This window comes from Sus scrofa, chromosome 1 (assembly GCF_054392235.1).
Source record: "Sus scrofa isolate SSC_HxYL_T2T_F1_AM1 chromosome 1, Sscrofa_HxYL_maternal_Yorkshire_Landrace_v2.0, whole genome shotgun sequence".
NCBI lineage: Eukaryota > Metazoa > Chordata > Mammalia > Artiodactyla > Suidae > Sus > Sus scrofa.
In genome coordinates, this window is record NC_139383.1 from 75,442,747 (window position 1) to 75,466,427 (window position 23,681).

The 23,681-nt window shown below is 39.4% G+C and overlaps 1 protein-coding gene across 21 annotated transcripts in view; it reads left to right on the top strand.

Moving 5' to 3' along the window:
• Positions 1 to 23,681, top strand: part of CCDC162 (coiled-coil domain-containing protein 162) — a 204,536-nt gene that overhangs the window by 40,279 nt on the left and 140,576 nt on the right. For 18 of the 21 annotated variants that reach the window (XR_002343788.2, XR_014806635.1, XR_014806634.1 and 15 more), the window contains 9 exons: positions 3,785 to 3,946; positions 4,923 to 4,995; positions 5,380 to 5,490; positions 9,436 to 9,549; positions 10,995 to 11,189; positions 12,216 to 12,369; positions 13,901 to 14,058; positions 16,947 to 17,099; positions 18,786 to 18,887. Coding sequence is in view for 18 of the 21 variants with exons in the window: in XM_021090803.2 (XP_020946462.2) it covers positions 3,810 to 3,946; positions 4,923 to 4,995; positions 5,380 to 5,490; positions 9,436 to 9,549; positions 10,995 to 11,189; positions 12,216 to 12,369; positions 13,901 to 14,058; positions 16,947 to 17,099; positions 18,786 to 18,887 (1,197 nt within the window). In the remaining 3 variants the exon portion in view is untranslated. Of the gene's footprint in view, positions 1 to 3,784; positions 3,947 to 4,922; positions 5,179 to 5,379; positions 5,491 to 9,435; positions 9,550 to 10,994; positions 11,190 to 12,215; positions 12,370 to 13,900; positions 14,059 to 16,946; positions 17,100 to 18,785; positions 18,888 to 23,681 lie in introns of those variants that run through there. The other 3 variants (XM_084961863.1, XM_084961871.1, XM_084961900.1) reach the window with 3 other exon arrangements.

Here is a 23,681-nt window from a genome sequence, read left to right on the forward strand (position 1 = left end):
GCATCCAGCATTGCTGTGAGCTGTGGCGAAGGTTGCAGAGGCCACTCAGATTGTTCTAGCATTGCTGTGGCTGTGGCATAGGCTAGCAGCTGCAGCTCCGATAGGACCCCTAGCCTAGGAACTTCCAAATGCTTCAGGTGTGCCCCCCCCCAAAAAAAACAAACCAAAACCCACCATGTTCACATCCACTAGAATGTCTAAAATAAAAAAGACGGCAAGTGTTGATAAGGATGTGGAGAAATTAGAACCTTCCTACAATGCTAGAAAGAATGTAAAATGGTGCAGCTGCTTTGGAAAACAGCCTGGCAAAAACTTTTACTTGACTACTCACAGCAACATTATTTATAGTAGCAAAAAACTGGAAACAACCCAAAATTCCACCAACTAATGAACCAATAAACATGATGTGGTATGACCATGCAATAGAATACTATTTAGACATATAAAGGACTCACATAATGATACATACTAATTCATGGATGAACTTTGAAAGCAATGTGGAAAATAAAGAAGTCAGTCACAAAAGACCACATATTGTATGATTCCATTTTATAAAATTTCCAGAATGAGCAAATCACAGATAGATGGTAGATAGTGGTTGCCTATTGCTAGGGGTAGAGTGGCTTAGAGAAAAATGAGGAGTGACTGTCAGTGGATATGGGGTTCGTTTTTGGAGAGATGAAAAAAAAAATTGTGCCCAAGTGGGATTTATTCCATGAAAGCAATTTCAGATTAACAATTGAAAATCTGTGAAATTCCGTGCATTAAAAATAAATGAGGAAAATCCATGTCTATCTCAATAGATGCGGAAGCAGCTGACACCAATTCAAGAAAATAAATCAGAAGTACAAAGCAGGTTATCCAATTCAGACTATCAAAAATGTATCCGGGAAGTTGCTATTGTGGCTCAGTGGAAATGAATCTGACTAGTATCCATGCAGACGCAGGTTTGATCCCTGGCCCCGCTCAGTGGGTTAAGGATCCAGCATTGCTGTGAGGTGTTGTGTAGGTCGCAGACATGGCTTGGATCCCACGTTGCTGTGACTGTAGCATAGGCTGGTGGCTATAGCTTGGATTCAACCCCTAGCCTGGGAACCTCCATATGCCGAGGGTGCCGCCCTAAAAAGACACACACACACACAAAATGTATCTGTCTCGTATGCCCCCTCACCTAACTAAAATAAAGGTCATGTTCTATAACCACGCTGAAGAGAAAACACTAATGTGTTTGTCTAAACAATGCCTTGGGATGGTGGAACTGACTTGGAAGGAATCAGGGTCCTCGAATGTCCAAGAGGAACAAAGCTACTATACTCCCTGGACCAAACACATTACATTAGACATATTTTAACAATTTTTTTCTTTAAGCCACTGACAATTGTGTCTTGTTAAAACAGCTTAGCTTTGCCCCTACTGATCTGGAAGATGGTGTGTAATGTAAAACAGGAGAAATAACATTTGTACACTGGAAGAACATGTTGATGAGCAAAGATGATTAAGCATCAAAAAAGGTTTACCCAGGGGGATTATGGAATACCTTGCAGATCTTCCTGAAGAAGATTGAATTGCTCACCGTGATACAGGGCCAGCTTGCTTACAGTTTTGATTCTGTTTGGGCATTTGCTAGAATAACAATCACGTTTTATTTTGGCACATATCACATTACCAAATTTTAAGGGTTTTAAAAATGCTCAGGACTGTGCTGATTTATGTGTTTTGATAGATAGACTTTATCCATTTACATTTATTATAGTGATATTTTTGAACTTATTTCTACCGTATTTCTTCTTGTTTCCTTTTTTCTCTTTTCCTGGCTTCTATTAAGTTTAAAAAACCCATTTCTATCTCTCACCTCTCATTGTTTGGGAAGCTCTATATTGCATTTCCATTCTCTTTAATGTTTTTGATATGCATTACACATTTTCCTAGAAGACTCTAAAGTTACTGTTTATCTTCTAAACATCCCTGTTTTAAGGCCATTGAAGCCCAATTTACCCACTGAACACCTTCAAACCCTGCTCAAGCTAATCTTACTATCTTTTTCTTAGAGCTTAGATTTTTACCACTTTTTAAACACATAAAAAAATGCCTTTTGTTTACAATCAATAGTAAATTAAATGTATTTATTTAACGTTATTGAAATAATTCTTGAGAATCTCTTTTCTGAGACTTTAAATGAGGGCCCAGCACCTGCCTCATGTTAAGTAGGTCCTCAGTACGTGGACCCCACCTTAACAGCCACCCAAAACGAATAGTTGTTTGTCTCTTGAAACAAGGCCTGAGTCCTCAGCAGGCATGGATTCCTCTGAGTTAGATGCATTTCATGGACAGGTCTCAAAGACCAACCTCTCCTTATGTTAATTTTTGAATACTGTACTTGACTCTGTAGCAAGCTAAATGATGCAGGATTAAATGTTCTCATTTCTGAGCTGTGAAATGTTGAAAGTGATCAGGAAATGAAGGCAGAATGTCCATCCTCTGAGAGAAAAATCAGCCAGTCTGTGTTGTGGCTGCTCTTGGCTGCCAGTTGGAATGCAGCTGTTAAGGCGGCTGTTTAACTGTTTGCCCAACTTGAAAGGATACTGCCAAGTGGCAAATATTTTTCATAACAACATTTCACTTTTGCTGAGAACAAAAACAGTGCACTTTATTGCTCTCCAGCAGTGTGTCAAACATGACAGATTTATAACTCTGCAGGTTCACAACCTAGACTGAACACGATGCTCATTTCCATTTTAATGTTTATTAAAAGAATAAATAGCCTCCCAAAGGAAGCGTTTGCACAAAACATCTCTATACCTTAATTATTTGTTGAAAGGGCAGCAGATTAACTTGAGAAAATGAAATGAAATACCTCTGAAAAAGAACAATGAAATGTCAAAGGGAAAAAGGAAGGTTTAAATATTTCAAACCTTTTTAATGTGGCCTAAGAGTGACTTTACCCCTTTTTGTCCAGGACAGATGAGGGCAGCAATAGCCCAAGAAAACACTCATCTACTGAATCCCCCACAATTCTCAGGTCTCATTCTGGATCAATGAAGTTAATTTATGTTGTTAATTAAAATATTTATACTAAGTACTTAGCAAACAATTGTGTTAAATCTGACAGGTTGTGAACTGGGGGTGGTGCAAAAGGGTTGTCAACTATTGTATTTAATGGTTAAAATGTGTATGACAAATATAAGCATTCAAAATGAAGAAAACCCATTCAAATGCATAAGCATGATTTTCTTAAAACCCAGAAGTGCATGCATGGATCATGATCATGTCAAACAGCTCTCCACCCTCAGTCTCTTCTCCTTGGTCAGAAGCTTTCAAAAAGGCTCATGGAGAAATACTTCAGGCATGCAGAGGGAACCTATACACACCTATTTGTTCCAGCTGAGGTGATGTTAGACAGCAGCTGTAACCACCATTCATAGCATTTAGTGTCTAATCAACACAAGCCCTTATGAAGACTATGGAGATCAACCAGAGGGGTGGGGGGCGGGGTGGAGTCTCATTTAATAAACCCTCACAGTTAAAGCTGGAGCTGAGATATTCTTAAAGGTGAGCTGGGCTGAATAAAGATGGTCAATGGAGATTCTAACCTACATTTCCTCTACTGTTTACCAATTAATTAACTTATAAGTGACAATAATCTAGGTGCTTCTACAAATTGCAAAAGCATACTTTTCCACAACATTGACATGATTTCTTGTACAAAATTAGGCAAAGTCCCATGCGCTGGGTAATGGTCACCAAGGGAGGCAGCCACAAGTTTTATACGCTCTTTTTTTCACAGATCAGAAAAATAGTAACTACAAACCATGGATGAAATCTATAAGATTGCTTCCACAGAAAGGATCCAGCTGTTGGAAAAAGAACTGGCTGTGCAGTTGGCAGAACTGAAGTTTGAGATAGAAGAACAGGGGACTCTTCAGGGGTCAGTTCCTGGAGCTTTCAGGTAAATAGTGGCAGTGTGAAGGCATGGTCTTCAGGAGCTTTAACTCCTACTATCAGCCCCACATTTCCATCAACACCCCCTCTCCTCTTCACTTGGACAATTGACATTATGTCAGTCTCACACTGCTGTCCCTGAGGTTTTCCTGTATTCTAGAATTGTCAAGGTCTGCAACCTACACCTCAGCTCACAGCAATGCTGGATCCTTAACCCACTGAGCAAGACCAGGGATCGAACCCACAACCTCATGGTTTCTAGTCAGATTCGTAACTACTGCGCCATGGCGGGAACTCCTTTTTTTGTCTTTTTAGGGCCACACCCGCAGCATATGGAAGTTCCCAGGCTAGAGGTTGAATCGGAGCTGTGGCTGCCGGCCTATGCCACAAGCCACAGCAACACCAGATCCGAGCCACATCTGTGACCTACACCACAGCTCACAGCAGCTCAGGTTTCTTAACCCACTGAGCAAGGCCCGGGATCAAACCTACATCCTCATGGATCCTAGTCAGGTTTGTTATCGCTGAGCCACGATGGGAACTCCCAACATATTGTTTAAATTATAAGATACTGATTTTATGTGTCAGTGGAGTGAGATAGAGGTTTAATAAGCACAATAGTTGTTAGAAATGAGGTTACTGAAGGAAATATAGATGAGGAAAGAAATATTGTCACCAGTGTGCCTCTGCCTATACAGTGGAGTCAGAAATAGAGAGGTAAATGAGGGTAAAAAACTATGTTTGTTTGGGGAGAAGGAAAAGAGAAATGGCCCAGAAAAGATTTAGCAGGCATGAGGTGTACAGAAGAGAGATTCTAAGACCGAAGCATGTGCCTTTTACATGCACCCAGCAATGAAGTATAATATGATATACTTATTTAGAAATGAGCACTTGTGGAGTTACAGATTAATCAGGGCCTGTCTTTAACCTGATCTATTATAGCTTCTATAATTACAGCTTTTATTGCATATACCTTCCTGCAGCTCTGTTCGAATGCCAAAGGACATTTCTTTCTTTAGAAGAGAAAGGGAGCTGGCTCTAAAGAAAACTTTACAGGTGAGTAGGACAGTGGGCTATTTCAATACAATAAGTTAGAGTTTTCTAACTTGTTGGAGATTCATTGCAGGAAAGGCTTATATTTTCAAGTGAATGGCTGATCTACTGACAGTGGTTACAAGGACAAACCAGCCCAATGTTCAGCTAACTGATGGGTCAGAGCAGGCCAGTACTTCTTTGGAGGTATCTGATTTTTGTAGTGTTTTAGACTTTACACTTCCTTGATTTAGGATATTAAAATTTGTTATTTGGAAACTTATGTATAACAGCACAATGTGTTATATGAAAACTATCAGAAATTGTATGTAATCTTCTGTCAATAGACACTGATAGTTTTATTTACTTCTTTGCTTTTGTTTGCCTACTTTGTTCCCTGGGGTTCAGGTGGCTGAGTCAAAGCCCCTTGTTATTCAAGCAGATGTCATGCAGAGGGAGCTAGAGAGCTGCCTAAGGAGAGAGTACACTCCTGAAAATTTACCTTTGCTTCTGTTGCAGGTAGGTCCTTTTGCAATTTGAAAAACACTTCTGGAATTTAGTAGAAATGTATAAACAAAGCTAGCTTTCAGGTGTATCCTCTGGCCAGGATAGGATTTTCTCTACATGTATGGTTTGCAGAAACTGGTTAATATAAATGTTATTTTGTTAGAGACCCATTTAAGTTTGGCTCTGATAGTCACTCAATGGACTGACTAAATTTCTATTAGTTAACTCCCTGTGCTGGTTTTATGAGGCAATATAACATTGTCTCAGACCTCAAAAAGCTGTTGGCTGACCTAGGAAAGATAATTTCCGAAAATTTCTCTTAAAAAGATAACTCACAACAAAGGGGAAAAGATTTTCCATAAAGATTATTATTGCAGAATTATAAAAAAAGTGAAAAAATTGGAGTCGCCTAAATGTCTAACAGGAAAGTTAAGAAAAACAGCATGGTATTTGATAGAATATTGTTCTGCCATTAAACCTTTTTTGCATAAGGAGTGAGGTTATTATGTAATATTAAATAAAAACTAATGTGTGCATGTATCATAATAATGGTCCTTTAATGTATAGAAAAATCACATGAAGGACATAAACCAAAATGTTAGCAATTACTGTCTTTGGATGGTAGAATAATGAATTTCCTCTTTCTACTTTTATATATTTTCTAATTTTTAAATAATAAACATGTATTGTTTTGATTTTTAAAATTCTTTGTTCTTCATTCTTATGTTATGAGTTACAGCTTCCGTATGCATATAAAGTAGCTCATTAGCATCTAGTTAGCAATTAACTAATAAATGAATCATAAAGAAACAGTATTTGCAAGTCAAACTGTTGTCATTATCTTCATCCAGGATTCTCTCCCCCTCACATTTCTGTCACTCTTCTGTGTATATTAGTGCTTCTCATTGGAGAGAAGGGGAGGAGGATAGAGGTACGGTTCATTTGGCAATGTCCTGGGACATTTTTGATTGTCATCATTTGGGGATGGGAGTGGATTGCTACTAGCATCTAATGAGTAGTGGCCAGGGATGCTACTAAACATCCTACAGTGCACGGGAAAACCCCTACCACAGAGAATTATCAGTCCCAAACATTAGTAGTGCTGAAGTTGAAAACCTTAGTACAGTCAATTTCCATATGATATATCTTCTGCCTAAAAAACTTAACATTTCTCATAGTACAGATATGCCAGGGTCAAATTCCTTAGTCTTTGTTTTTTTTTTTTTTTTTTTTTTTTCTGAAAAAAATCCTTATTTGCCTTCATTTTAGAAAGGCATTTTTGTTCAATACAGCATTCTAGCTTGATAGTTTTTCCTTTTTATCACTTTAAAGATGTTGTCCTACTGTTTTCTGGCTTGCATATTTTCCATTTCCTAACACAATATGTCCTTTTGTTGCTTTTAAGATTTTCTTTTAATTGTTGTTGTTTTTTTTTGTTTTGTTTTGTTTTGTTTTTTGTCTTTTTTGCTATTTCTTGGGCCGCTGCCACCGCATATGGAGGTTCCCAGGCCAGGGGTCTAATCAGAGCTGTAGCTGCCAGCCTATGCCAGAGCCACAGCAACTCAGGATCCGCGCCGCGTCTGCAATCTACACCACAGCTCACGGCAACGCCGGATCGTTAACCCACTGAGCAAGGGCAGGGACCGAACCCGCAACCTCATGGTTCCTAGTCGGATTCGTTGATCACTGCGCCACGACGGGCACTCCCTCTCTTAATTGTTTTAAGCTATTTGATTATGATGTTCCTTGATGAGGTTTTCTTTGTGTTTCTCTTGGTTTGAGTTGGTTGAACTTCTTGAATTGGAACTTTTATCATTTTCATCAATTAAAGTTTTTTTCAACTGTTATTTCTCCAAATATATTGTCTATCCTTATCCCTCCCTATGGGACTCCAGTGATGGGTATATTAAATAACTTCATATTGTTCCATAAGTCACTGAGGCGCTGTTAAATTTTTTTCAGTCTTCCCCCTCTCTCCTGGGGCTTCATTTTGTACAGTTTCTATTGCTAGATCTTCAAGTATACTAACCATTTCTTCTGCACCATCTAATCTGCTGTTAATCCCATCCAGTGAATTTTTTACTTCATATATTATAGTTTTAATTTCTAGAAGTTCTATTTGATCATTTTTTATGTTTTTAATTTCTCCTATTATGTTCATATTTCCATTCAATTCTTGAACATATTGAGTATATTAATAAAGGGGCTTTTAAAGTTCTTATTTGCTAATTTCATCACTGGTGCCATTTCTGGGTCTGTTTCTCTTCATTAATTTTTTTTTTTTACAACCACACCTGTGGCATATGGAAGTTCCCAGGCTAGGGGTCAAACCAGAGCTACAACCGTGGTATATACCACAGCCATGGCAATACCGGATCCGAGCCACATCTGTGACGTTATGCCACAGCTTGTGGCAATGCTGGATCCTTGTCTTCATTAATTTTTCTCCTGCTATGGGTCATATTTTCCTGCTTCTTTGTGTGTATAGTAATTTTTTTTTTTTTTTGGACAGTGGGAATTGCAGTTTTACGTTACTGAATGCTGATTTTTTTTTTAATTCCTTTAGAGATGTTGGACTTTATTTGGCAGGCAATTAAGTTATAGATCCACTTCACACTTTCAAGCCTTGGTTTTAAGCTTTGTTAGAGCAGGTTTAGAGTAACCTTCACTCCAGAGATAGTTTATTCTTCTTACTAAATTGTGATCCCTCTCATGTCTCCATTGAATGCCCAAATGTTCAGTGAGGACTCTTCACACTGATTGGAATTTGAATATCTCTTGACCCTGTATGAACTCAGAGAAATATTCAGTTTACAGTTCCTTAGTTAGTTATTCTTTGCATAGCCTCATGGGTTTTCACTCTCTGTATGCAGGGCTTAATAGTTAGCAAAAAATTCAAAGGGATCTCTATGCATATTCCTGCAGCCGTTTTTCTGCATAACTTTCAAACTCCAGCTGACCCAGCTTCCTAAACTTTGATTTCTCTTTCCTTAACCCAGAGAGACCATCATGTTCTGTTTTCCTATTCCATGGTTCAAAATCAGCCTTCTTCAGGCAGAAAACTAGGGTGGTTGTAGGTCCCATTTCATTTGTTTCCTTTCTTTCAAGGACAGCAGCTCTGCTTTGCCTGTTTTCCCATGTCAGAAAACAGTTGCCTTGTGTATTTTGTCCTATTTTCTAGTTGTTTATGATGGAAGGGTAAGTCTGCTCCTATTTATTCCATCATAGCCTGTATCATTTTTATCAGAAATAAAATATTTAAAAGAGTTGGCTTATTTGACTGCTTTTAATTATCAAAATTTATTATCTGAGGTTAAAAGCTATTATCTCACCTATAATGTGATTTGTATTTTAGATTCATAACTTCAGTTTTTTTAAAGTTTTAAAAAACTTTTAAACTCAGCTTTAGATAATTTTATTGGCTGTTACATCACTGCTAAAATTGTTCACCAATTGATAACTGAAACTACAGTCTATTGGATTGGCCAAAGCCCTACTGCTTTATTTAAACTTGAATGGTATATTGAGCCTGGTTTTATTTTGTTTAATTTTTAAAAATTTTTGTCTTTTATCTTTGCAGGGCTGCACTTGCGGCTTATGGAGGTTCTCAGGCTAGGGGTCTAATCAGAGCTGCAGCTGCCAACCTACGCCAGAGCCACAGCGACACCAGATCTGAGCCGCATCTGTGATCTGTACCACAGTTCACAGCAACGCCGGATCATTAACCCACTGAGTGAGGCCAGAGATTGAGCCTGCAACCTCATGGTTCCTAGTCGGATTTGTTTCTGCTGTGCCATGATGGGAACTCCGAGCCTGGTTTTTAATTTTATGATCTTCATACATCTTTCCAAAACAACCAGAGACTTATTTTCCTATTGTTAGTGTTCTAAAGAGTTAATCCAATCTTCCTGTTATAATTATATTCTGTGTTAATTTTTGATGTTGTTGTTGTTAAAGTATTATACAGAGAGAATTACCCAGCTGGCCCAGAGTAAATATTTGCATATGCTTAGGTGGAAGAGATTTTGCCATCACAGTAAGATCATGGAACAACTCTATCCTCTTTATAAGGTAAGAAGCCCATGAGCAGCACCTGTGGGCTGTTTTTCGTAGTGAAACAAAGTGATCATTAACCCTGTCAAAATGCTGTTATTAAGTATAGTCACCATGCCTGTACATTAGATCTCTAGACTTACTCGTACTACCTAACCATAAATTTGTTTCCTTTAGCCAATATCTCCCCTTTCCCCCAGCCCCTCCAGCTTCTGGTAACCACTATTTTTGGCTTCTCATAGTTTGACCTTTTTTTTCTTAGATTCCATATTTAAGGGATACCATACAATATCTGTCTTTTTATCTGTCTTGCTTATTTCACGTAGCATAATGTCCTCCAAGTTTCTTCATGTAGTTACAAATATTAGGATTCCTCTCTTCCTCTTAGCTGAGTAATATTCCATTGTATGTATATATATGTGATATATATATTAAGATATATATATAACTATATATGTATTACACTGTATATATACAATATTCCATTGTATATATATACCACATCTTCTTTATCCATTCATCTATTAATGGACTCTTAGGTTTTCATATATTGGCTATTGTGAATAATGCTACAGTTGAATGTGGGAATACAGATATCTCTTCAAGATACTGATTTTGTTTTCTTTGGATATATATCCAGGAGTGGGATTTCTGGATCATGTGGTAGTTCTATTTCTAATTTTTTGCAGAATTTCCATACTGTTTTCATAATACATGTACTAATTTATATTCCCACAGTGTAATTTATCACTTTTTAAAAAAGTCATAGCTAAAGATGCTAAAGGAACTAATGGATGCCCTTTCTTTCCAGTTCTGCCCATAGCAGAAGATTATGGTACCTATTTTTAAGAATGAGATTTAAGAGAGTTCCCGTTGTGGCTCAGCAGAAATAAATCTGATGAGTATCCATGAGGACGCAGGTTCAATCCCTGGCCTCTCTCAGTGGGTTAAGGATCCCCTGTGTTGAGGTGAACTTGGTGTAGGTCACAGACACAGCTCAGATCTGGCATTGCTGTAGCTGTGGCATAAGCCAGCAGTTCCAGCTCTGATTCAACCCCTAGCCTGGGAAACACCATATCCCGCAGGTGTGGCCCTAAAATGGAAAAAAAAAAAAAAAGAAGATTCGAAGGAAGCTTTATGATTAAAAAACAACAACAACAACAACAACAAAAAACAAAAAACGTATTTTTCTTCATAGAATATAGGTAAAAAGCTAAGAAACCAGCACCAGTTACTAAATATCCCTATGCACTGACTCTTTGCTGGATTGCTCTCCTTCTAAGTCCTAAGAATGTGACTGACCACTGTCCTTGTCAGTCAGATTTGGAATATGGAAGATTTTTGATATTCCAAGAGCCTCTTATTTGGCTCCCAAACAGTATTACACTGTACTTGGAAGCAGATGACACAAGGAAGAAGGCTTACAAATAACCAAGTTCTGTCTTTGCATCTTTCTTAAACAGAAACAAGTTGCCTACATTATTCAGGAATACAATGATGCCCTTCATAGAGCTGATAGATTGTCTGTTGCACGAGAAAACTTCCTTATGGGAAAAAAGAATCCTCCTAACTTAGTGACACAGGAAGACCTGACTATTTACACAAATTGGTTAGTGTGTCACCTACACTCACTCAAGACTATTCACCAATACCTGCAGGTATGTGAGACAGTTAATGTGATGCTGTTGTGCCTCCCAGGATGGTCAGCACACTGTTTTCTCACATCTGTCATTTAGTTTTGAATTGTCAGTTTCTGGATTCCAGTGCCCTGCAAATAGCAGGAAAATAATAGGTCACTAGCTTTTTTCTTTGAGATCTCTGAAAGTTTTTTCTTTTGCACATTTGCTCTAATGAAATCACTCCATTTAGCTTTCTCAAAGATGTCTCTGTTACACTATTTCACTGTATAAGTTTTTGATTTTCATCTTCCTGTTCTGGATTTATGCTCTCCTATGTAGAGCTACTTCTTTATTCACCGGCATCTAATGAGGGTCTAATTCATGACGGTACAAGTCCTCAGCCATGTAGGAAGTATATAATCTTTGCTGAAAAGTAAGTGGGTCACAGGATGGTAGGAAAATGGGCAGTAAGTAGCCAACAGTGGGCTAAGAAAGAATAGAATAAGTAGGGGCATAGAGTAAAGAGAGTCACAGAGGAGAGGCATCAAAAAGGAGTGACATGACTACATGCTCGTTTTAGATGGATTATTATTTTGCCACCTAATCTTTTCTTATTCTTCTATACCTCATCTGGAGTGTCACCACCAATAACCAAACCTGGCCATTGCCTTGGCATCATCCCTTCCCTAATCCGTCACTATGGGTCTACCTCTGAATCATCTTTCCCCGTCACATCATATAATAATCTGTTCATACGTCCAGGTTCCCCACTGAACTCTGAATGCTTTGAATTTTGTCCCTGATCTTTCTATCTCTAGTACCTCACACAAGGCCATGTCCACTAGGGGTAGCTGATCAATATAGACCTGCCTAGAGGTTAAGGTCATTTACAGTTGGCAACAGCACCAGGTCACCCAGCTCCATATTTAGCACCATGATTGGTAGGTTACTGAGATCTACCTCCTTTCTCCTCTATCAAAGCAAAGGACTGCTCCTGAAACAAAGTCTAGAAGCTTCTGTGAGAACTGAGTTGATGTGCGGCCTCTTGGTTGTCCCCTTCTGTAGGCCCTCCAGTATTTGCCTCTCTCCAAAGTGCTAAGTATAGCTGTGGATGAAATCCCAGAGGTTGGTCAGGAAAATGAAAAGGTCCCTGTTGATGACAATGACCCTGACATCCAGGGTTCTGAATCTCCAGGCTCTATGAATACCAATATTTCAGGTAAGAAATCTTTTCTAGAGAAATATGAAGTAAAAACATTGGGATTTTGCACATGTGCTATTTTGTCACCTGATCTTGCTTAAAAATTTTCTGTATACTAAGAAGTTGTATCTTCTTAATAAGCAAGTATTAATTTAATATTTTCTGATGGCAAAAATAACAAATGCATCTCTTAGTCATTATTATCTCTTTATAACAACAGTTAAAAGACAGGAAAAAAGCAATGAACTTGAAGTTGGGAGTGCTGAGCTCTAGGCCTATTTCTGTTGTGGCCTCACTGTGTGCCTTCATGTTTAGATCAGTTCCTCCCCTTGGGCCTAAATCTACTCATCTCCAAAATAAACCTTTTAGATTAAGTGATCTCTAACATTCCTTTCTTTTCTTTTTTTTTTTTTTTTTTTGGTCTTTTTTTGCCTTTTCTAGGTCTGCTCCTGCAGCATATGGAGGTTCCCAGGCTAGGAGTCTAATCAGAGCTGTAGCCACCAGCCTACACCACAGCCACAGCAATGCTGGGATCCAAGCCACGTCTGCAACCTACACCACAGCTCATGGCAACGCCAAATCCCTAACCCACTGAGCAAGGCCAGAGATCGAACCCACAACCTCATGGTTCCTAGTCAGATTCGTTAACCACTGCACCATGACGGGAACTCCTCATTTTTAATATTACATATTTTTTTAAAAAATTCCTTATCTGAATCAATTTAATAGTCTTTCTGCCCTTACTTTGTGTCACAGATGATTAAGAAATCTGATAAAACTTTTATTCGGAGTGATGTATTTACCAGGTACACCTGGAGAGGCAGTCACCAATTGTGGGAAATCAAAGAAGGTATTTGAAAGCAGGGAGTCCAAACTGGGTGCTTAGAGAAGAGTAGGAGTGAGCCAGATGAAAGGAGGTAAAGGTTCTCAGCTTCCCCTAATATATTTGTTTATGTATGGGTCATATTCTTTTTTTTTGTCTTTTTGCCTTTTCTAGGGCCGCTCCTGTGGCATATGGAGGTTCCCAGGCTAGGGGTTGAATCAGAGCTGTAGCCGCTGGCCTACGCCACAGCCACAGCAATGTGGGATAAGAGCCGCATCTGCGACCTACACCACAGCTCATGGCAACACCAGATCCTTAACCCATTGAGCAAGGCTAGTGATTGAACCTGCAACCTCATGGTTCCTAGTCGGATTCGTTAACCACTGTGCCATGACGGGAACTCCTAGGTCATATTCTTTGTTTACTACCAAGGACCATAGTTATTTCTGTTCCTACTAAGTCATTCCTCAAAGGGTCCATTGGGTTTCTCCTGCAGGCAGTGGAAGGGGGTGTCCTGGCTACCTCCCCTAGAAAGCTGGCACAGAGTTTGTCAGATAGGCCTGGCCGAGAGTGGTGCAGTCTACAGACTGTGGGAGAAGGTAGGGCAGGGACCAAAATCGCCCTCCCCATCAGCAGTGGAGGCCATGTCTGCATTTATCTCAAAGGAGTCTCCTTTTTCTCTCCCTGACTGCTCTTCATCTGTGTCTTGCTTTTGGCTTTTTTCAGGGCCAACAAGAACAGAAGCTGCTTTCATCCTGCCCCAACACACAACAGAAACAGAAAAACTGAAACCTCAGCTGAAGCTCCTGCTCTCCCATTTTAATATCCCATATGACGTGGAGGAACTAAGGGATGCTGCCAAGGAAATAGAACTTTTTTCCTTGGTACTTGATGGATTCTTTGTTAATGCAAATACAGGTGTTCATAAAGAAAATACTAGTATTTGCCACAAAGTTGTATGTTTATACTGCCACAGTTGTTTCTAATAGTAATAGGTGAGATTTAGACTAGCAGCTATTCAGAGGAAAGCCCAACTTTCCCTCTGTAAGAGTTATGAGACTCTTGAATATCCAACCCAGAGAGATTGTAGGATTATTTTTCTGCATAATTTAAAGAAAATGGTAAGTTATAGTTCACAGTAGATGATATAAACATAGCCAAGATTTGGCAGAATTTGCATGGTGGAGATGTCTAGTGTCGAAAGCCCTTTGATTCTCAGCAAGTGTTCCAATAGCTCTCCTATTGGCAAAATGCTTTATATTCAATAGAGTATATATAGTATAGTGATTTTTAAAGTCATACAGTCTAGTCTGCTATGACATGGTATTGTATCTCAAAAAAATCATAATATCGGGAGATCGCTTTGTGGTGCAGCAGAAACAAGTCTGACTAGAATCCATGGGGATGCAGGTTCAATCCCTGGCCTTGCTCAGTGGGTTGGGGATCCAGTGTTGGAGAGCTCTGTGTGTCGCAGACATGGCTTGGATCCCGCGTTGCTGTCGCTGTGATGTAGGCCAGCAGCTGTAACTCTGATTCGACCCCTAGCCTGGGGACTTCCATATGCCACAGGTGTGGCCCTAAAAAGCAAGAGAAAAAAAATCATGTTATTAGAAGCCATATTAATACTTATTTCAAAGGGAAAAATAGGATTATATAGAGAGAACTTTGAATTTACAATAATAAAATTGTTCAGCCAGAGTTTCAATAATAAATATAATTTTCTAGTTCAGGGTATATAATATTTGTAAGTATATGTATTTGCCAGGTAAAAAATAATAAGTTGATTTATCCAAAAAGGCAAAGATGAAATCTGAATGTTTTGATACTCTTCACATAAAAAGGAGCCACTGTTTCCTCTCTTACCATTTGCCTTGAGCTCAAAGTTTCATATCCATATGTATTTGTTCCAGCATTATTTTACTAAATTATTTCTGTTAGTATGTAACACAGACTCTTTAAGGTCACTGGAACCAGTGGTATCACATTTCTTCTGGTTTCTTTGAAGGTGATGATGTTTAGCTTTTGTCTTTCTTTTCATATCAGCAGCAGCACTATCTTCGGCAGAGAGTGCTTTTCTGGGAGTATCCTCACCCTCATTATCAGCCAGTATTATGATAGACAAAAAAACAAGAATCAGAACAAGATGGTGTTTAAAAAGAGTCCAAATAAATACAAATAAGTCATGGCACAGTAGACTATCATGATGATAATGGAAAAACATGAGGCTCCAGAGCGCTCCCACAAAGCAGCAGCCTTGTCCCCAAAAGACAGCTTGTCTTTATACAGAGAGTTTCCACTTTTGATTTTCTTATAACAATATTATCTGCAATGCTAGTTGTGCTCCCAAGATAATCACATTACAACAAAATTTTTGTGTAGAAATAATTCCTGTAAGAAGAATTTCTATGAACAGGAAGGATACTGCTTATTCTAGTTCTCTAATGCCCTAGAGCTGGATCAGAAAACTACAGCCTGCAGCCCACCACCTATATTTTTTAAAATAAAGTTTTATTGGAATATAGCCATACTCATTCATTTATGTACTGTCTATGGCTGCTTTTCACACTATAACTACAGAGTTAAATAGTTGCATCAGAGACCATGTGGTCAGCAAAGTCTAAAATATTTACTATCTTACCCTATAAGAAAAAGTTTGCCACCCTAGTCGTAGACTAGCACTGTCTCATTGAACTTCCTGCACTGATGGGTATGATCTGTCTCCACCAAATGTGTTAACCACTAGTCACACGCAGCTATGGAGCACTGGAGATGTGCATAATGTAACTGAGGAACTAAATTTTAAATTTTATCTGATTTTAATTAATTTGCATTTAAATATTCAATGTCCACATGTGGCCTAGGGGCCACAATATTGAATAGCACAGCCTGGGAGGTACCAGCATTAACCAGTACAGAATCTTTAGCTCTGTGACTCGCTGAACTTGCTCATTCATTCCAGAAACCTTTGTTGAGGCCCTAGAGTATGCCAGCTCTCTCTCTTTCTCTCTCTCTCTGTTTGTGTGTATATTAAAACGTACATAAGATTTACCATTTTAACCACTTCTAAGTGTACAACTCAGTAGCAGTGAGAACATTCATTCTTGAGTTTCATCATCTGAACCCTCAAAAAGCTCACCCTGTACTGAGAAAGACATGACCCAATATGGCCGGTGCATTGATGAAGGTGCTTGCGCAGGCTCAGGCAGCCTGGGGCCACTCTGGAGAAGGGAGGAAGAAGTGTCTACATCTTGGCAATAGGAAGTTATATCACAGAAAGCACTGGTAGTCTCAGTCTGGAAGTGGGATGTAAGGAGATTGGCTAAGGTACCTTAAAGAATTTTAACAGGTCCTTGCATCTGGACCCTTCTCTCTAGCAATATCCTGGTTAGGCTTTTGGGAGCAGGATTTATCTAACCCTTAGATTTTCTCGTTCACCAGGTAGCCAGGAAAAGGGAATGTATTTTCAAAGGTGTATAGTTTATTTCCCATTTAGGGTCCAGTTCAAAATACATGTAAATAAATATATTATTTCCACTTCTTCCAGATATTTGGAACAAATAACACACACACATAATTATGGTAATGGGCTTCCTGAGTACATGTGCCCCTCAGGTATATACATTTAAGGTCCTGTTACTGTCACAGAGTCGTGTTTTATGAATTAGTTTGACTCTAGGACTGTTTCAGAGGTAATCAGTTCCTGTTTTTGAAATTGCTTACAACCTGAGGCTTTTTTGGGGGGCTCTGCTTCCCTCTTCTCAATCTTGTTTAGGTGTCCCAAAAATTTCAAAGCATCTTCATGAAGCAGCAGAGAATGAAGACATTTCCAGACTATGATGCTGGGATAGCCAAAGCTGAGCATTTGAGTTTGGCAGAACCTGGTATGGCCTTGAAAAAGAGAGCCAGCTGGATTTCCTTTGTAAAGGTAAGGAAACCTGCAATGACAGTCACCTCTGAATGATGTCAACGGTGTCACAAAGTATCCTCCAAGGAGGCCAGGCAACCTGGACACATCAGGTTGGTCAGGTTCCTATTGTCCCCTCTCCTCGATGCCCTTAGCCAGCTGTCCCCTAGGAGCAAGGGTAGGTGCCTGCCTGACTGAAGAGAGGCAGCTCAGAGAACACGGCCTTGGGTACCAGCATCTCCCAGCTCCTTCCTGCCTTGGGTCTCTGTTGAAGTCAGCCATGCTGATCTGCTTTCTGTGGAAGTTCCCCCATACTCCTGTGCCCCTCTTTATTGGGTCAGAACTCCTTTCTTGTTATTAGTGACCTTGGCTACTTGGCAAGAACGAGACTTATACTTAAGAGGTATTTAATTAAGTTGTGTAAATCCAGCTTTTCAGTCAAAAATATTTATTGAGTACATATTGTGTGTCAGGCATGGCCCTTGGTACTGGAGAAATACAATTCACAATAATACAAAAGTCAGCAGATTAAATGGGATGATTTGAGGTATTGGTAAGATGATTCACATTATTTGGGGTGGTTATGTTCTGTAAAGTTGCCACAGACACTGAATTAACAAATCCCAAACTATTACTCACAGGGGAAATACAGGTGTGTCTGTTTAAAGACACTTTACTTAGTATATGTTGTTGATTCATTAACATCAAACTCATGGCCAACAGCACTATAACTCATGCCTGAATGAACTTATGAAACATACGTCTTTCTTCTAAAGGCACATCACAACCCTCTTTAGGAACACTAGTTGGCCCTCCGCTCTATGCTTGGGGACCATTTTAAACAGTGAAATCACTAACCAAAAGCAAAAAGTATAAAAATGTGGCATTAACTAGACTGCAAAAAGGACATTTGTTTATAGTATGAACCGAAATAAGAAGGCTGAATGTCACCTTATTTGACCTTAACCTGAAAGTGTGGGGTTGAGTGACTCCAACTTATCACTATCCTGTGCATATCCATGAATGTCTAGGAAAGTTCTGTATCAGTTTTGGGGTCACAAATAAATTTCAGTGAGTAGGCAAATCTGCAAAAATGAAATCCATGAGTAATAAGGATCAACTGTATCATGCGGGAAAGAATAAAGTCTTATGCAATAAAAATGGATAGAAGGAAAGCAGAGAAATCACAGATCATTCCTAAATCCGGGGCTTGAGCAAATAGGTGGTTGGTGTAGGGGAAGCCAGGCTGTGTATTTTAGATTGTTATAACTTGCCTTTGAAGTGTAAATATCAAAGAGATAGTTGAATGTAACTGGCTGGAGCTTAGGGCTAGATATAAATTTGAGTTATCAGTGTATTGATATATTTATAGCCATACAACTAACTTTTGAAATAACAACTTGTTAATATGAAAGGTGAAATTTTACACATGGAGCCCCAAGGAGTTCCTGTGGGCAGATTTCTCTTGCCCCATAAATCAAGTGTAGTGCCCAACGCTGATGGCTTTAGGGTCCCTTTAGGAACTGTTGCTGCCATCTTGTTCCACAGATCTGTGACCCCACACAGACCCTTTCACATGCTCTAGCAAACTTCCTAGCACTAAGGCCAGATACCATTTCAGAAGGTCCTAGAATCTCTTTGCTTGCAACTTTTTTTGAGAACCACCCTGCTGTGTTGTAACCTTATGTGAACATGTTTGTCCACTAGATTAAGCCAAAATGTGATCCTTGGCAAAAGAAGCTTTTGACCAAACTAAAAGAACGGAAAAGAATAGATGCATTAATGCAACTCCAAGCAAAGTTTTTGAAGGTAAAAAAGTAACCATGTTCCTTGTAGATAAAATTCTTTTCTCAGAAAATTGAATTCTTTCCCCTTTTAAAAAATATTAGCCACGGATTCACTATGAAGACTTTATTTGGAACTATCTAATCTAATCACCAAACTTCTGTAATCTTGTTAGCTGTCACTAGAGCACAACAGTTGTCAAAAGAGCTGGATCTTAGTACAGCTTTAGCACTAAGTCTCATTTGATATTGCTCTGGTGATATAACCTCTTTGAGTTTTAGTTTCCTCATCTGTGAGGCCAAAATACTGGGCTAAATTGTCTTTTTATTGCGGTTAAAAAAACCCATAAAATTTATCATCTTAACCATTTGAAAAAATATAACCGTTTTTAAGTGTGCAGGTCATTAGTGTTCAGTATATTCATGTTGTGAAATAGATCTCCAGCACTTTTTCATCTTGCAAAAATGAATCTATACCTATTAAACAACTCCCTATTTCCTTCTCCTACCAGGCCCTAGCAACCACCATTCCACTTTGTGTTTCTATCTGACTACTCTTAGGTACCTTGTATATGTAGGATCATATAATATTTTTCTTCTTGTAACTGGCTTGCTTCACTTAAGGTGATCTCAGATTTCCTTCCCCTGTTTTTTTCATGAACATTTTTATCAGCTTTTTTTAACAATAGCTGATGGAGTTCCCATCGTGGCTCAGCAGTTAATGAATCTGTCTAGCATCCATGAGGATGCAGGTTCAATCCCTGGCCTTTCTCAGTGGGTTAAAGATCCAGTGTTGTGGTGAGCTGTGGTATAGGTCGCAGACACGGCTTGGATCCTGCATTGCTGTGGCTGTGGTGTAGGCCAGCAACTACAGCTCAGATTTGACTCCTAGCCTGGGAACCTCCATACGCCAAGGGTGCAGCCCTAAAAAGCAAAATAAAATAAAATGAAAAATAAATAAAAAGAAAACAATAGCCAAAAATTGGAAACAGTGTGTATGCCCTTCACTGGGTGAATAAACTGAAGTCATACGATGAAATAGCAATCAGCTATAAAAGGGAACAGACTAGTGACATACCCAAGAATCTGTCTGAATCTCCAAACGGTGTGCATGAAAACACTCAATCCTGTAAAGATTCTATGAGTCCATTGATAAAACATTCTTTTTTTTTTTTTTTTTTTTGTCTTTTGTCTTTTTGTTGTTGTTGTTGTTGTCGTTGCTATTTCTTGGGCCACTCCTGCGGCATATGGAGGTTCCCAGGCTAGGGGTTGAATCGGTGCTGTAGCCACCGGCCTACGCCAGAGCCACAGCAACTCGGGATCCGAGCCACGTCTGCAACCTACACCACAGCTCACGGCAACGCCGGATCGTTAACCCACTGAGCAAGGGCAGGGACCGAACCTGCAACCTCATAGTTCCTAGTCGGATTCGTTAACCACTGCGCCACGACGGGAACTCCGATAAAACATTCTTGAAATGACAAAATTGTAGAAGTAAAGGACAGATTCATTGATTCTAGGGGTTAAAGAGAGCCTGGTGGGGAAGGGAAGGAAAGGAGTGTAACTATGAAAGGATGTGCGAATTACCCTTGTGGTGATGAATTGTGTTCTGTATCTCAGCTGTATCAATGTCAATGTCCTCTTTGTGATACTGTACTATAGTTTTGCAAGATGTTAAAACTGGGGGAAATGGAGTGAGGGGGACATGGGTTCTCTTTATGTTATTTTTTATCCCTTCTCATCTTTTTTTTTTCTTTTTTTGGCCATGCTCACGGCATGTTGAAGTTCCCAGACCAGGAACTGAACCTACACTACAGCTGTAACCACAGCGACAGCAGTAGGACAATGCCAGATCCTTAACCCGCCAAGCCATGAGGAATTCCCCCCGCCCCCGCTTTTTTCTTAGGGTGTGGTAAAATACACAGAACATGAAATTTACCATTTTAACCTTTTTTTTTGTTTTTTCAGGGCTGCATTCGCAGCATATGGAGGTTCCCAGCCTGGGGGTCTAATCAGAGCTATAGCTGCTAGCCTACATCACAGCTCACAGCAACGCCAGATCCTTGACCCACTGAGTGAGGCCAGGGATTGAACCCAGAACCTCATGGTTCCTAGTCAGATTCATTTCTGCTGTGCCATGATGGGAATTCCCATTTAACCATTTTTAAGTGTATAGTTCAGTGGTATTAAGTACATTCATATTGTTGTGCAACCATCACCACATTCCATCTCCAGGACTCTTTTCATCTGGCAAACTGAAATTCTTTACCCATTAAACAACTGTCTCCCCCAACCCTAGCAATAATGATGTTACTTTCTGTCTCTATGAGTGTGACTACTCTAGGTACTACGTATTATTGAATTATACAGTATTTGCCTTTTTGTGACTGGCTTATTTTACCCCCCATAGTGTCCTCATAGTTCATCCATGTTATAGAATATGTCAGAATTTCCTTCCTTTTTAAGGCTGAATAATATTTCTTTGTATGTATCCACCACATTTTTTTTTTTTTGTCTTTTTGCCTTTTCTAGGGCTGCTTCCCGTGGCATATGGAGGTTCCCAGACTAGGGGTCTAATCGGAGCTGTAGCCACCAGCCTATGCCAGAGCCACAGCAAGGCGGGATCCAAGCCGCTTCTGTGACCTACACTACAACTCACGGCAACACCGGATCCTGAACCCACCGAGCAAGGCCAGGGATCGAAACCACAACCTCATGATTCCTAGTCGGATTCGTTAACCACTGCACCATGATGGGAACTCCCGTATCCACCACATTTTAACTGTTCATTTATTGTTGGACATTTGGGTTGCTTTCACATCACGACCATTGTAAATAATGCTCCTATGCACATGGGTATATAAATATCTCTTTGAGATCCTGCTTTCAGTTCATTTGTATATCTACCCAAAATCAGAATTTCTGGACCACATTTCTGTTTTTGATTTTTTTGAGGAAGCTCCATAGTATTTTCCATAGTAGTTTCAGTAGTCCAGCTGTGCACAAGGGTTCAATTTCTTTGCATCCTCACTAACACTTGTTATTTTCTTTCTTTTTATATATATATTAGCCATCATGATAGATGTGAGGTGTTGTTTCACTGTGATTTTGTTTTGCACTTCTCTAATGATGAGTGATTTTGAATATTTTTCATATGCTTTCTGGCCATTTGTATATCATATTTGAAGAAATGTCTTTTGAAGTTCTTAGCCCATTCTTTTTTTTATAATGATTATTATTTTTTCCATTATAGCTGATTTATGGTGTTCTGTCAATTTTCTACTGCACAGCAAGGTGACCCAGTCACACACATGTATACATTCTTTTTCCTCACATTATCATGCCCCATCGCAAGTGATCAGACATAGTTCCTAATGCTACACAGCAGGATCCCATTGCTTATCCATTCCAAATGCAATAGTTTGCATCGGTTAACCCCAAATTCCCTGTCCCTCCCACTCCCTCCCCCTTCCTCTTGGCAACCACAGGTCTGTTCTCCATGTCCGTGATTTTCTTTTCTGTGGAAAGGTTCATTTGTGCCTTATATTATATTCCAGATATAAGTGAAATCATGTGGTATTTGTCTTTCTCTTTCTGACTTACTTCACTTAGTATGAGAGTCTCTAGTTCTATCCATGTTGCTGCAAAGGGCATTATTTTGTTCTTTTTTATGGCTGAGTAGTATTCCATTGTGTATATATACCACATCTTGTTTTTTTTTTTTTTTTGTCTTTTTGCTATTTCTCGGGCTGCTCCCGTGGAATATGGAGGTTCCCAGGCTAGGGGTCAAATTGGAGCTATAGCCACCGGCCTACGCCAGAGCCACAGCAACGCAGGATCCAAGCCGCGTCTGCAACCTACACCACAGCTCACGGCAACACTGGATCGTTAACCCACTGAGCAAGGGCAGGGACCGAACCCGTAACCTCATAGTTCCTAGTCGGATTCGTTAACCACTGCGCCACCACGGGAACTCCGATATACCACATCTTCTTAATCCAGTCATCTAATGATGGACATTTAGGTTGTTTCCATGTCTTGGCTATCGTGAATAGTGCTGCAATGAACATGCAGGTGCATGTGTCTTTTTCAAGGAAAGTTTTGTCCGGGTATATGCCCAAGAGTGGGATTTCTGGATCATATGGTAGTTCTTTGTATAGATTTCTAAGGTAACTCCATACTGTTTTCCATAGTGGTTGTACCAATTTACATTCCCACCAACAGTGCAGGAGTGTTCCCTTTTCTCCACACCCTCTCCAGCACTTGTTATTTGTGGACTTGATAATGATGGCCATTCTGACTGGTGTGAGGTGGTACCTCATGGTAGTTCTGATTTGCATTTCTCTGCTAATGAGGGATGTTGAGCATTTTTTCATGTGCTTGTTGGCCGTCTGTATGTATATCTCTGGAGAAATGTCTATTCAGGTCTTTTGTCCATTTTTTCCATTAGGTTGTTGGTTTTTTTGCTGTCAAGTTGTATAAGTTGTTTGAATATTTTAGGGATTAAGCCCTTGTCAGTTGCATTATTTGAAACTATTTTCTTCCATTCTGTAAGTTGTATTTTTGTTTTCTTTTGGGTTTCCTTTGCTGTGCAAAAGCTCGTCAGTTTGATTAGGTCCCATTGGTTTATTTGTGCTTTTGTTTCTGTTGACTTGGGAGACTGACCTGACAAAACATTTGTAAAGTTGATGTCAGAGAATGTTTTCCCTATGTTCTCTTCTAGGAGTTTGATGGTGTCTTGTCTTATATTAAGTCTTTAAGCCATTTTGAGTTTATTTTTGTGCATGCTGTGAGAGTGTGTTCCAGTTTCACTGATTTA